The 15,756-nt window shown below is 33.5% G+C and overlaps 1 protein-coding gene across 2 annotated transcripts in view; it reads right to left on the reverse strand.

Moving 5' to 3' along the window:
- AOX1 (aldehyde oxidase 1) overlaps positions 1-15,756 on the reverse strand; it is an 85,014-nt gene that overhangs the window by 56,384 nt on the left and 12,874 nt on the right. For both annotated transcript variants that reach the window (XM_074302740.1, XM_074302741.1), the window contains exons 5-11: positions 15,099-15,225; positions 7,916-7,977; positions 4,667-4,756; positions 3,332-3,412; positions 2,634-2,778; positions 2,341-2,433; positions 643-794 (exon numbers count right to left, since the gene is read on the reverse strand). In XM_074302740.1, the coding sequence (XP_074158841.1) occupies positions 643-794; positions 2,341-2,433; positions 2,634-2,778; positions 3,332-3,412; positions 4,667-4,756; positions 7,916-7,977; positions 15,099-15,225 (750 nt within the window). The remainder of the gene's footprint in view (positions 1-642; positions 795-2,340; positions 2,434-2,633; positions 2,779-3,331; positions 3,413-4,666; positions 4,757-7,915; positions 7,978-15,098; positions 15,226-15,756) is intronic.

Genomic DNA, 15,756 nt, shown 5'->3' on the forward strand with positions numbered 1-15,756 from the left:
GCTGTTTGCCTTAGAAACCTTGGAAACTCAGGATTCCCTGAGCAAATGCAATCATCCTAAAGGAATGAACAGATATTGTCCTTAGTAGGTCCCTTGAGATGGAGCACCCTGCACCTGGAAGGCTGCTTCATCTCATGAGTCACATACCAAATGAAAATACTCAGCACAGTGCTTTCTTTGATCTCAGTCTATAAAAGCCCCTTAGTGGGAAAGAGACTTGGAGAATCTCACCCAGGATGGACTGTACACTTTGCCTGGAAACTTCCCCTCTCTGAGACTCTAAATGGCTGTGACTAGGGATTTTCCCAACCATGAAATTCAGATGTTAGTGCTTCCTTGGAGCAGTAATGATGTATGTTGTATGTTGCTTATTTGTTGGTTATATTGTCTTTATTGCTATTGCAGCCACTGTGTTAATTGTGTATTACTTTATATTTTTGTTTCCTCTTCCCTTATGACTTCTTTGAATCAAGGTTCTCAGCAGTAGTAAACTTGCACCCACCTCCCTTAAGTCTGTGCCTGCTGAATGTGAATCCTGAACCTAGATTAACCCTACTAGGATCTATAATATCTTTTCTTGATCAAATTGAACATGTGTCATGTAGTGCTAACAGCTGAAGATTAGTGTGGAAGAATACCTACTGCCACATTCCTGATCTGCGATCCTGCCAGAGTTCTCAGATGCTTTAAGAGAGCCCGGTATGTCTGAGTCTTCTCTATTGGAAGCTCCAAGACCATATTAGTCAGGATATCTTTCAGCTGGGCTAGGCTACAACCAGCACCTATTGTCAGCCCTGAAATCAAGATATTTCAAATCAATAAGATATATGCAATGTTAATCACCTATCCTTATCACAGAAACACACTACAATTTAAAGCTTTGGATCTGAAAAACTGAAACACTATTATGGTGTTTATTGATATGCAGTAGTTGAGGTAACTCAATGAAAATTAAAAGGACAATTAACATTTTGCAGACTGGCAGATTTATCTAACACTACCTACTAAGCTGCCTGAGCTAGTTGATATTGCTTAGTTATAGTTAAGATTTCCTTAATCAAAAGCTGACTATTCAATAATAGAGGATAACTTAGTTTCAAAATTAGTCTCAATCTCTAAAAAGAGGAGGATGGCAAGGAGAAAAGTGACTACACAAAAACCTTGTAATTCCATTATTGAGCCCAAAGAAAATGAGTCAGAAAGAATGCTTTGAATTGTTAGCAGCACTTTTTATGATAGCAAAAAATAAAAACAAAAAATTAGATATAGAGTGAATATCTAGCAACTGGAATACAGTTGAAAAAAGTTACATGGATGAATGTTTTGCCTTAGAGAAAATGAGAAATACATAAAATTTATAGAAACATGGGAAAACATGCTGCACTAAATAGTCCCTACCTCTTCACTAAGAGGAGGAAAGAGTGTTTCATCAGCTCTTTTCTAAACCCAATGTTAGTCATTACAATTAATTGTAGTTTAGTTGACTTTTAGTGTTATTTTCTTTTTATATTGCACAGATAGTACTCCTTGTTGGCAAATGTTCTCTAAGGCTGTCTGTGTCAGACTATTTTGTTTAAATTTCTTTGTTAAAAATCTTGGTTTGATTGGGGCATACTGATATAACTGAAAAATAACATATAAGGCTGATTTCAGAAAAACCTGGAAAGACTTAAATGAACTGACGCTGAGTGAAATGAGTTTAGAACCAAGAGAACATTGTATACAGTAACAGCAAGGTTATATGATGATCATCATATCGTTAACTATGATAAACTTAGCTCCTCTCAGCAATACATTGATCCAAGACAATTCCCATAGACTTAGGATGAGAAGCTCCATCTACATTCAGAGAGAGAATTGTGGAGACTGAATGCAGATCAAAGCATAGTTTTTTTTAATGCTTTTAAAATTTGTTTGTTTTTTCTTTCTTTTGGTTTTTCCCTTTGTTCTGATTTTTCTTTCACAACATAAATAATGTGGAAATGTGTTTAAAATGATTGTATGTGTATAACCTATATCAAATCTTAGGGAAGGGAAAGGAAAGGAGAAAAGAAAATTTGGAACTCAAAGTCTTACAAAAGTGAATGTTGAAAGCTATCTTTATGTGTAATTAGAAAAATAAAATTCTATTGAATAGAAAAAAAAGAGAAATGATGTGTAAAAACAAAAGGAATCAATAGTTATTTTTGGTGTTTTAAAGAAGAGTAAGACTCAACTATCATCTTCTTTTTGTACATAATAATAATTAGGAAGAGTTATTACTTTTACTTTCCCATTAGGCAGAGTAAATCATGTAGCCAATACATCATAAGCCAGTAAGCAACGATTCTAAGAACTCACCATTGTCTTTGTAATTTACAGCATTGAGTTCTGCAATTCCATCAGGAGAAATGATAACTGAGTGAAAAATTCCTTTGAATTTCATATCAGGTCCTAAAAAGGTACAAAAATAAGAATAAGACTTAAAAAAACTAAAGTGGATGTTTTTATAATCTTGAAATCATAATAACAATTGATAAATGACCAAAACATAAATAGTTCCATTGCTTCCTTTAAAAGCATATTATATATATGAGATTGTTCAGAAATATTAACCATGTTCACATGAAGCAAGTTCCCTGGCTTCTACATACCCACAGTGGTGTTTCCCATGACAATTGGTGCATCTGGATATTTGGCTTTCACTTCCAGAAGGTCTCTTAGTGTTTCAGGAGAAATCCAAGTTACTCGCTTCCCATGGAAAACCCTTGTAGTTTTAGTTTGTTTCTCAGCCATCAACTGGTAGAAAAACAATATATAACTTCAATATCATCTTGTGATTTACATATCTTGCCTCTGTATTTTCACTCTACTCTTAGACTAGTAACCATCTTTGAAGGAGTTATGAAAGTAATTTGTAATAGGCTAAAAGCATAGCAAGATTTTTTTTCCTATTTCAAGAGAATATTCCTACATAGTGCCAAATAGTAGTCTTTTCAATGAGTATATTTCTTGGGGGAAAAAATGTTTCCCATAGCATGACATGTGTATATAAATAGGGTAATCATTTCTGAAAAATAATCCTATTTAGGATATAAAAGTGGAAATAGGAAACATAGATAAATTAGAATTGTGGTTGCTTATAAATTGGGTGACATAATCTCATTACATTTTCCATTGACAGTAACCCAGGAATTGCCTAATTTTCCACTCTCTCCTTCTCCTTGCAAAATGAACCAGAATGTTGGCTGGATATTATTCTTCTCCAAGAAAGAGTCTAGAAACTTACCCATTGTTTCAACAGCATGACACCTTATCATGAACAGCATGGTAAGAACTATGCTTGACTTACCATTAGTTCAGGGGGAAAAATAAATTCTTGGGTTGAATCCAATGGCAGAAACTCCTCTTCTTGAAAGAGTTTTTCACATGTCTTAAAAAAAAATCCCAGCGATTACTTTTAATACTTTAGTTGGTTATAAATAAAGAATGATAAATAAACCTCATAAGCTCAATACTAATGCCAAAATTTTGGGTCACCTCTTTATCTCTAGATGTGAGTATGTAGGGTCAGCTAGAAGATCAGTAACAAAACAAATAGCATGGGTTTAAGGGATGGATAATTACTCTGTACCTCTTCCCTTTTATTTTGGGAATCCTAATCGTCCTAATTTTGCACATGATGATTTGTACAACTATTTGCTGAATTGAATTAAATTACTTCTAATCCTCTGCTCTCTTTTTCTAATCATGTCTGCTATCCTTTCCCCATTCCATCCCCTTTGCATGGGAAAATAAGTGAGAACCACCACAAAAAGAAAATGAAAAGCTAAATAGGAAAAAGAAAAGTTAGTGATGGAATCTTACAAGAGTTACTTTGCTATTTTGTCTCCTTTAGACTATAAACTCTGAGGCCATAATATTTTCACTTGTCCTATGTATAGTAATGAATTTATGCAATATGTTTCAAAGAATTATAATGAATAGCAAGATTTGTGATTTGACTTTTTCAGGTAAAGTTTGTATCCAGGGTTGAACCAGAGGTCTCAGGCTCACATTTTCCATTGTTGAGAAACCTAGAGAAGTAAAAAAGCTTTTTTGGATATCCTTTAAAAATTATTAGCCTCAAATGAAATCTAAAAGGTCAAAAAATTGTCTATGGGATACTTGAGAGAAGTCTATTTAAAGGGAAGAAAGTGATTATAGTTCTTGAAAGAAAATTAACTGACTTGAGTCCCCCCTTGACACTGAAAGAAGTAAGGAAGTAAAGCACTTTTTTGATTCAGTTTGTAGATAATTCCATAAAACAAGCTTGACTGCTTATGAATTAAGAATTAAATGCAGAATCAAGGGAATACTTTTATAGCGTTTTGATTGAATGGAAAGCCGTGGACAAGGCAAAAGTTGTCTTTGCACCTTTTCTAAATAAGGGCTAATAGTTTTAAAGTGAAGGAAGAAGAAAAAATAAGACACATTAACAGTTAATACAGATATTCTATTTCTCGAACCAAGGAGATTTGCATTTCAACAAGAAACAGTCCTTTAGCCAAAAGCAATGCTCCTATAAAAAGGAGGGATTGATATTATTGGGTTAAGGAACCTTCTTGGGTCTCTCAAATTATACCAAATAAATACTCATTCCTCTACCTACATGTAAGGCAATTCCAGAAGCTTTAACTTAAATTACCATATTTTCTTGCTCAGAATCTAGCAATTCACTTTCTTCTTGATCAGAGCAACAGATGCCATTTTCCTTACCTTGACAACAATTGGTAGCCTAGGGGGGGAAAAAAAAAAAGAAAGAATGAAGTTAATGCTTATCACCAGAATCCTTAAAGGAAAAGAATTATGTGACTAATAACTAGAAACTTCCTTATTACATTTATAAAGTGTAATGTACTGAAGTGAGAGGCTGTACAGTGTAGTGAGATAGTGGGTCTGCTTTGGACACAAATGAGCTTTTTGATCATGGGCAAGTCATGTAACTTTTCAGTTCCCTAGGTCAATTTTTTAGTCTCTAGGCTAAGTTATTAGTCAAAACTTAATTGTTGAATTAGTGATACTCCTTCTAGATCACAGATCCCATCCCAAGCCTATCCCCCAAAAGTATCAGTGTTTCTGATTCTAATTGAGGAGAGAAATATATCTTATCCCTTTTATGCATTTTCTGATATGTAAGCCTACAGATTATGCATACTATTTGACATACAAATGCTAGGTTTTTTTAATTATTCAAATTTGAAATAATCATTTAATATTAGTGGAAAGACATGTGGAATGAGAATTGGACTAGGAATCAGCAAGCCTGGGTTCATATTCCATCTCTGACATATTCTTTGCATGAACCTTAATTTCTCAATCTTCTCTTTAAAGCAGGAGTTTTCTATTAAGTCTATTACTGATCCTGATCTCAGAAAAATAAATATTTAGAAGCCAAATGAACACATGGTTTTTCTATTAGGACCAAATTATGGCCTGAGGGAGGTTTTTTTGTTTTTGTTTGGCCATTCAATACACAAGAATTCAAGAATTGTGTTATGTAAAAGTAACAAAGTCTTAGTTTTAAAATTGCTCAGCATTTACATTTTCAAGGCCAAGAGAGCATAAGAAATGTTATATATTAAATAGAGTGATCTAAAATAAGATTAAAGTCCTCAAGGAGCACAATTAATTTTTCTTAAACCAGTAATCTTTGACCAGAATTTGGAAGAGATTTCTCTAAGCCTTTTCCAACTTCTTGCTACAAATCCAGCCTTCTGTTTACCCTCCCTGACACTTGCCATTCAATCACCCACCTCTGAAGCATTGCATAGGCTGTCTCCTTCCTTATCTTCTCTTCCTGGAACAACTAGCTCCCTGAAAGGTTTGGTTCAAATATCACTTCCTTTAAGAAACCTTAATTATTTCCCCTAGTTGTAAATTTCTTACCCCACCCTCTTCAAATAGTATGATTCTTTTTTGGTATAAATCCTGTACTTAATAATATGCGAGTTTATTGTAGCCCCCAAATAATAAATCAACAAATATTTGTTATTTTAAAAAAAAAAAGAGGCCAAGGTCATTCACTGTATCCAGGGCCATCCCCAATCATCCTAATCTCTAGCTGATGGCTGGACCCAGGTGGCTCTGGAAGGGAAGGTGAAGCAAGTGACCTTGCACAGCTTCCCTCATTTAAATCCAATTCACTTGCATGTCATGGCATCAGCTCCCTTATGTCATGGTGCTCTTCAAGAACAAAGAACAAACAACAATATACTACTATGTGGCAAGGCACTGATGATAGGCACCTGTGGTGCAAATTTTTAAAATGAAATCATTCTTGACCTGAAAGAACTGACACTGTCTTGATTCTTGAAGGAGTTGTGTATAAACAGTGATGAAGAGGAAAGAAAAATTTGCAAATAAATAAGTGTATACAATATATGCATATAATGTATGCATAGTATGTGTATAATATTTATACTCATGAGTGTATTTAAAAATATATAAAGTGAATAAAAGGTAACAGGAAAAGACAACTGGCATTCTGGGACAATGATGAAAAGCTTCATATAAAAGGTGACAACTGTGCTGAGATATAAAAAAGACAAGAAATAATTGAGAGATTAAAAAGGATATATTAAAAGTAAACAATCTGTGCCTATGCACATATATTCTATGCACATGAAAATAGGAAAGAGAGTATTTTATGAAGAATAGTGAATATTTAACAACTAGTTCTCTGAGAAAAGAAATGCATACACATTCATTTGAGCTTTATCTGCTTTTTTTTTTTTGTATTTTCCTCCTCATTTTCTTAAGACTAAATATTCAACAAAACAATTTTTTTATTGTTTTGCTGATTTCTGATTTCTGAGATATAAAATGTTCATGTTGGAACAATCAAATTTGCTTAGGTCAATGTAAATTGCTCCAGAACACCCCTGGACTTCTATTTTAGGAATATCTATTTGGCAGCAGTTCAGAGGATGCATTGGAAAGAGAACATAATATGAGAACACAATACTTACTAGAATGCTATTGCTATAGTCCAGGCAAGAGAGGATGAAAACATAGATAGTGGTCTTGTGAGTGGAAAGATGGAGATAGGTACAAGAGATGTGAAGATAAAAATATAAGATTTGGCATCTGATTAGAAACTCTTTGGGGATGGAGGAAAGTGAGGGGTTGAATTTTGAACTTGAATACCTGGAAAATGAGATACCATTGGGAGAAAAAAACAATAAAATGTAAATTCCTGCAGGAAGAAGCTTTCTCACATTTGTTATTTGTGTCCCCAATTATAGGTGTTTAATATTTATTGACTGATTAATTTATAAAACATTCCTATACAAGGGATTTGAATCAAAAGCAGGGGCACAAGACACAACCTGAAAAAATAACTATATTATCTAAAGAATTTAAATAAATTTTCATTATATAGCAATCAAAAAATAATAATATTAAGGGATCTAGGCAAGGAACCAAAAATAAAGCTGTAACCATTTAAACAGAATTAAGTGCTTCCATTAAAGCTGGTTAACAATGTCCCAAGTAAGACAAGCAATATCATATTAATAATGACAACTTTAACAACTTATATTGCTATAACATTTTAAGGTTTACAAATCAATAAGCAGGTCGATATGTATTTTTATACATATATATATATATATATATATATATATACACACACACACATATATAATTTGGCCATCATAGCCCCCATTTGTAAGGTGGATAGTGCAAATATTATTATTGCAATTTTATTCATCACAAAATTAAACTCAGAAGGGTTGTGACTTATAGCAATACAATGAGATCTCTATTTTTCCATTGGATAATAATAATGCATCTAGCTATATCTCCAAATCCTTTACCCTGCCATCTCTACCCTGACTCCTGCATCTTAATTCACTGGCAAAAATAAAATAAAAGGATTTTAATCCCTTCTTACTTTACAAAAAGTCTTGCAAGCATCCACTATGGGCCGATATCCAGTGCAACGGCACAAGTTACCTGAATGAGAAAAAAACAAAACAAAACAATAGTGTTAACTCTGCGTATGAACATGTATTCCATTCTTCCCATATATCATCTAGTTTATTACCCACAATGAAAAACGTGTAATTCTAAATTAGAACACTAATGGCAATTTCAAGTCATGTTCTCTCCTCTCTGTCAGGCACCTGGAATGTCTGATAGAGAATAATGAAAGAAAATAAATGAAGGCCACATATTCTGACAGCTCTTATATATATATATATATATATATATATATATATATATATATATATCCACATATTCTGACAGCTCTTATATATATATATATATATATATATATATATATATATATATATATATATATATATATATATATATATATATATAATGTCAGTGGATTTATGACCTCATCCCTATGAGTTCTTTCTCCACTAGGGCAAGTTCCCAACTAGAGAGTCAAAGGATCTTATTTTTACAGCTCATAGGGTTGTTCAGAGTCTGCTCCAACCCTTTATTTTTGACATAGGAAAAAAGAGTAGTTAAGTGATTCATTCAAAGTCACACAGTAAATAGTAGTTAAGTAATCCATCCCTGGCTTTTGTAAGATTCTTCTCCAGACATTTCAATAATTCTTTATAAAGAGGATATATACCCAATGTACTGAAGGTTTCTTACTGTTTGGCAGATACCACTAGGGCTTTCTTTCTCTTGCTGCATGACTAGCTGACCTTCTTTTTCAGTCACATATTAACTTGGATCACAGACTCACAGGATTTTAGATTTGGAAAGGACTTTAGCAACCACTAGTCCAACCCATACTCAAAAAAAAAAATCCCTGGTATGACATTCTTGACAAGTGGTCATCCATGCTCTGTCTGTACACTTCCATAAAGGGACAACTACTACTTCCTGAGGCAGCTCATTCCATTTTAATAGCTAACATTTATATCGTGTTTACTATGTACCAGGTACTAGGCTAAACACTTTGCAATTACTGTCTGCAATTGGAGCCTCACAACAACTCTGGAAGTAGACCCCATTATCATTCCCACTTTACAGAGGAGGAAACTGAAGCAAACAGAGGTTAAGTGACTGTCCCAGTTATTAAGTATCTGAGGGCAGATTGAGCTTGGATCTTTCTGACTATAGGCCTGGTTTTCTACTCACTGTACCACCTACTGCTAGCTCTCTTTGTTGGAAGTCTCTCCCAACATGCAGCCTTAATTAGCCTCCTTGCAAAATTCTCATCACTCTTGTATATGACTACCCTTCAAATACTTGAAGATGGTACCTCTGTTTTCCCCTGAGTCTTTTTTTTTTCTCCAGAAAAACTATCTCTTCCACTGATCCTCTCATGTGACATGGACTCAAGTCTTTCACTTTCCTGCTCATTCTCTTTGATATGCTCTCTGACTTAGCAGATATTAAGGCCTTTATACAACTTTTAAATGGAAATATCATTGGATTTTTCAGTCTCATAAATGTGAATCCTTTTTACAATGAGACAGATCAAAATCTAGTCATACTTTCTTAACCTCTACATGTCCTTTCATAAATCTCTGTGGAAAGGTTCATTCAGTTTTCTGAGGGAGTCTTCTTCTCAACATGGAATCTTAACCTTTTCTGAGTCATGAGCTCTTTTGACTATTTGGTGAAATTAAGGAAGGCCTCCAAACATTTTTAAACACATAAAATGCATAGATCTATAGAAGAAATAAATTATATTGAATCCAGTTATTAAGTAAATATATTGCTATCCAAAAAGGTAAATAACAAGTTCACAGATCCCAAATTAAGAATTAATTTCTCTATGCCACTGCATGGGTACCAATAGAAATCATTGGCATTTCAACATTAAAAAATTCAGCAAATGCATTTAAGGCCCTTTAAAAATCTATCTCCAACTTACCTTTTATGCCTTCCTTAACATTGCTATCTTTTACTTATTCTTTGTTCTTCCCAAACTGGACTACTAACTGTTCTCTACTGCACTCTGTCTCTCACTTCTCTACATTCTTCCAGCCATCTTTCATGTAAGAGCATCATTACAGATAGAGGACTAGGTTTGAAGTCTTGAAAACCAGGGCTTTAATTTGACCTCTGATATTGACTAATTCAGTGACAATGGGCAAGTCACTTGACCTCTATCTATCACAGGTATTTCTTTTAGCTACTAAATCTTGGGCTAAATAAATAGCCTGCTTCCCTTTCCAGCCTTATATCTCTTGATGTCTCTTTTGGAATGTTTTCATTGGGCAATTTTTGATGGGAATATTCTTCAGCTGACTTAGATCCATCACATCACTGCAATGCCCTCTGATGACCTGCAGTTTTCTATCCATGGCATGCCATGATTTGGAGTCATATGAATCAATTAGAAAAATACCAACGTTAAAAAGAATGAATCTTTGTTTTAGAGAAAAGTTTTAGGGTTATTGAAAGCACTGTACAATTTCCTGAATGCAATTCTGTTCTTTTCTTTTCATTCTGGATCTATTAATTGTCCATCTAGAGAAGAGATTTTTTTTTTATGTTTTGCTTTGTTTTTCATTTCTTATTATATTTATTTTAACCTTTTTTGCAGATTGACATTTTTTATTTAATTTTTATTTTATTTTATAATTATAAGTTTTTTTTTGACAATACATATGCATGGGTAATTTTTTACAACATTATCCCTTGCACTTACTTCTGTTCAGATTTTTTTCCCTTCCTCCCTTAATCCCCTCCCCTAGATGGCAGGCAGTCTTATACATGTTAAATATATTACAATATATTCTAGATACAATATATGTGTGTAGAACCGAATTTCTTGTTGCACAGGAAGAATTGGATTCAGACGGTAAAAATAACAGTTTACACTCATTTCCCAGTGTTCCTTTTCTGGATGTAGCTGATTCTGTCCATCATTGATCAATTGGAATTGGATTAGCTCTTCCTAGAGAAGAGATTTTTAACTTGAGGCCTATGAATTCACTTTTTAAAAGTATTTCAATAATTGCACTTCAACATTATTTCTTTCCTTTAAAATCATATATGTTTTGTTGATTTTATTCAGAGACATTCTTTTGAGAAGAAGCCTGTAGGCTCTACCAAATTGTCAAAGATGTTCATTTCCCACAAAAAGGTTAAGAATCCCTAATCTTTATTATCCATCCAAGATTGTCCAAGATGGAGCAATTTATGTATTATTCATCCAAATATATATCATAGTCTGTATAAGAGGCATTTTTGTTTTTCTAACATGGATCATTTTGAGTGATTGAGAATTTAATCTAGGAGATACTGCAATGTCTCTGGATTTGATGTAATCTGTATTACTAATAGATTAATCTGAAGGACATCATCATCTATAAGGAATCATTTTTCCATTTGTATTCTGAACAACTTCATGACAGTGGCATATGCCATTGGTGAGCATAGCTCTAACAGAATTTTATATTAAGGATATTTATCTCTGCTGCATTTTTTCAAGGACTTATGTGATTTCAAATATGCATTGAAGGCACATTGTTGGGGGAAAGTTTTAAGGCACTACTTTAAAGAATCAAATGACTTTTAATAGGTATAAAAAAGGACATTGGGATATCACAATATATTTTTTTAATCTTTCAATCATTTCTTGACCTTAAAGTTGTAAAATATAGAATATCATTTATGAATATCTCTTTTCTTCTCATACATGCATTAATTCATGTGTAGATCATTCTCAAGGTTTTTTTTTTAAGTTATAGGAATTTAGGCAGTACTGACGTTTTCTCAGCTGCCTTTTCTTTAAGATCATAATTGCCCATGATTAGGACCCATTCCTTAGTATTCTCACAATAGTAACATTTTCAGGATGGATCTTTTTGTCTGAGTATAGGTACTCTAGTCTACTTCTTCACGTCTTTGTTGCTTTTTGTGCCATTTCCACTTCCTACTGAAGCACACTGAGAACTGGAATGTTAACATCTAACCTTGACTGTTCCACTATTGTTATTAGAAGAAAGAGTTTGATAGGGAAATTTTGAAAACTATTTTTCACCTTTTGTCTATCATTGTCCTTCTACTTCCTAGCTCCATTGTTTTCAGATTAATTTCACTTAATTAGATTTCTCATCAAGCTTCCTATACATTTTTCCTCTAATATTTCTTGCTGTTTTTATGAGGCAGCATTGCTCATGAAATTCCACTCTCCTCCTTCATAAGATGTGACAAATGAATTAACACTCTAGTCATGTACTGCCAAAGGTGCTAGGACGTTCAATTTAGCTAGTATATCAATACTTTGCAGCCCGGGAAGTTTCTAGAAACTTTTAGTTTCCTTATTGTATTGTATTCAATTACACTGAATAAAATTCTTTATGAAAATAATAGTCTGTTCTTTTATCTAATCCATATTTTTATTTGGGGTATTTTTAATTGAATCAGTGATTTAAAAATAAGTTAAACAAAACTGAAACATCTTAAGCTTTGATAATATTACATATAATATTTTATTATAAATCTTTATAGGTTTATCTAAATCACTTTTACTAAAAAAACTACAGTTGACAGTAGAGTAGCAGGAAGTGATTCGGTGAGGACCTTCACAGGAAAACTCCAAAAAGGTCTAAAAAAATTCACTCAACCAAATGCTGATGGGGGAATCCAAAAAAAAAAAAAAAAAAAAGTCACAGTGAGTTTTTTGTCCAGCCCAGGTCAGCGTAGGAAGACAAAAATGGGATGTATCCCAGAAAAGAACATAACTTCCATAAAACATTCCAGCATTCAGGGAGAATTTATGACCTGGGTAAAGGACCAAACTCACACTGGGCACCCTCACTCTTGTAATTTTGTTTTCTATTACCCAGTCCAGGTTACAGATGCAGGGAGGACTGACACGGGGTCCTAGGTCTTCTCACTCCACTCAAAGTGGTCTCAAGGCCTGAACAGTATACCAAGAAATGAGGAAATCCAAAAGCAAATGGCAGGAGCAGGGCGAGGTCTTACATTCCAGCTGCTAGTTCAATCTGGAGCCAGGGCAAAAATCTCAAAACAAAGGGGAACATCTAGTTCTGTTAGACTGAAAAAACAGAGCTTCCCAGGTGGCTGACAGCAGCTGAATCCAGCAACAGTCTGCTATTGTTCTAATATGAAACCAGGTCTAAAACTTGCAAAGTTCAGAGTTGGGATGAGGGTGGGGAGAGAGCAATCAGACTTTATCCTGGATAAGGCCATCCTAAGAGTACTGAAAGCTTGCAAGTCCCACATGTGAGCTGTCCTTGAGATTCTAATAGTCAAATAAGCCAGCAATAAGACCAATCCAAAGAATGAAGCAATAGGATCAGCTCAGACCTTCTCTACAGCAATGTCTAGAGCCTAGCCCTAATATCATATCTGTAGTCAGAAAATTGGAAGAATAATAACAGCCACAGCAACAACAACAAAATAATCCTATAATAAAAAAGCTATTTTGTTGGCAGATGCTCAAGACACAAAGCCCAAAAGAAAACAATAACTCCAAAACATCTAAAAATAAAACAGCTTAGGCATAAATTCAATTAGAATTCCTGAAAGAGATGAAGCAAGAGTTATAAAGAGTTAAAATGTTTTAGTCCATGAAATTAAAGAGCTAGGGGAAAATGTGTGGAAATGAGAATGATTGGAGAAAACCTTGGACACAATTAACTTAGCATAAGAGGTACAAAACTTGTCCAAGAAGCAAACTCTCTGAAGTTTAACATGGACCAAATAAAAACCAATGACTTAATGGGACAATAAGAAATATTAAAACAAAGTCAAAAGATTGAAAATAATAAAAGAAAACATGATTTCATTGCAAAAACAATGTCCTGCACAAAGATAAAGGAAGAAAAAAAATTTAAGAGTCATCTGACTACATGAATGCTATGACCAAAACAAAAGCTTAGACATCATATTTTAAGGAATCTTAAAAGAAAACTCCCTAGATGTCTTGGAAACAGATACAAAGTAGAGAACAAAGTGAAAACTAAAGGAATCTGCCAATCACCTTCTGTAACCCCAAAATAAAATCTCCCAGGAACACTGTAATCAAAATACAGAACTTCTGGATAAAAGAAAAATACTGAAAGCAGCTAGAAAGAAACAATTGAAGAAGCCACATACATGATTTGCCAGTTACTAGTTATAAAGAAATAAGCAACTTGAATTCCATATTTCCAAAGTATATCCAATAATTACCCAGAAAAACTGAAAAAAAAATTATAGGAAAAAAAAATGAATTTTTTTTATAAAATAGAGGATTTTCAAGCATCCCGCATGAAAACACCAGAACTAAGTCGAAATTTCAGATTCAAAAACATGAATTAAGCAAATATGAATAAACAATACTAGTTAAGGATAAATTGCTAACATTTGAACATTATTTTCATTTGAACTGATCAAAAGAGGAAGATACACACACAATTGAATGTGAAAAATACATTTTACTCAAAAGGGGAACAGGAGAAAAAGTAAATAGAAAAGAACAAATAATGGTAGATTAAGAGAAGGATCAGTCCTTAAGAAAAACAAATGTTTATGTTTTATCTTTGTCAGCCTCCTGTTGGCCACAATTTTAGGTCTAATTCCCATTTTTATATGAGCAGCATATATAAAATAGGTCAACGTGAACTTGCTTCAATTACATAACATGGCTTTGCATTTTTTATTATTTTTACTGTGTTACTGATGTATTCTTCTTTTCTCTAACATGCTAATGATCTAATTGAACACTGATAAGTGATTCAAAATGATTACTACTTTGGTAGTCAATCATTTTCTGTCATGGTAGATATATTCAATTTTATTTTCTCTAAAGTTATTTTATACCTCTCACATTAAGTGCCAATTTTTTGAAAAAAAGTATTAATAATATATAGAAAATAGCACTCTGTATATATACCTTTGAACTTTTTCCTTCCTTACTCTGAGCCACAATTTCCAAAATATTTATCACTGTCCGTCTTTTTTTGCCATCTTTGCAAATTAAAAAGCAGGTAAGGACTTATGATGGTCTTACTAAGTTTCTCACAGAATTTTTCTAGCTTTCTATCTTCTGCAACTGAGATGTTGAAGATGTAGACAATAGCTTAGATATGTACTGAGCTATTTCTAAAAACAGTCTTGAAAAAAATTTAATTCATACCTACCTCCAAGAGCTTCCATTAACTGATCCATGGAGGGTTTTGGAATATTTCTCAAAAGAGAGTACAAAGACATCACCATTCCAGGGCTACAGAATCCACACTGAGTCCCATGGCATTTGGCAATTCTTTCCTAGAATAACAGTCAACAGTGACTCATGTTTAAAACCTATAATATTCATTGATTCCCCCTTTTCTACCACTGAATTATAGACTTGAGAGGGTAATTACTAGTTTACAAATACTCACCAATATAAACAATCTAGTAGTAATACAGTAGTCACAACACAAATTACCATCAATGCAAGGAATTTAATCAAGATAGTTGCAACATCCTTCATACACAAATATGCTGGTATTGAATCAGTATCTGTAAGAAGTTCTCCTTTGTTGGGCAGGATCAGGAAAACTCAATCTTGTGGTGGGCCTTTTTCCTGTATAGAGTTATTTGGCTTAATGTAAATAGACAGTGCAATGGTTTGTGTGCTGGACTTGGAGGCAGAAAGGTCCAAGTTCAAATCCTGCTTCTTGCCTCAGATCACACAGATATGTCACAGACAACATTTTAATCAAGGTCACAATATATGTGAATGGAAAAATGGGTAGACCAGTGAAATGTTGAAAATAAAAGAGAAAAGATGGACTAACCAGGTGGTATATTAGA

The sequence above is a fragment of the Sminthopsis crassicaudata genome, chromosome 3 (genome assembly GCF_048593235.1).
Source record: "Sminthopsis crassicaudata isolate SCR6 chromosome 3, ASM4859323v1, whole genome shotgun sequence".
Lineage (NCBI taxonomy): Eukaryota > Metazoa > Chordata > Mammalia > Dasyuromorphia > Dasyuridae > Sminthopsis > Sminthopsis crassicaudata.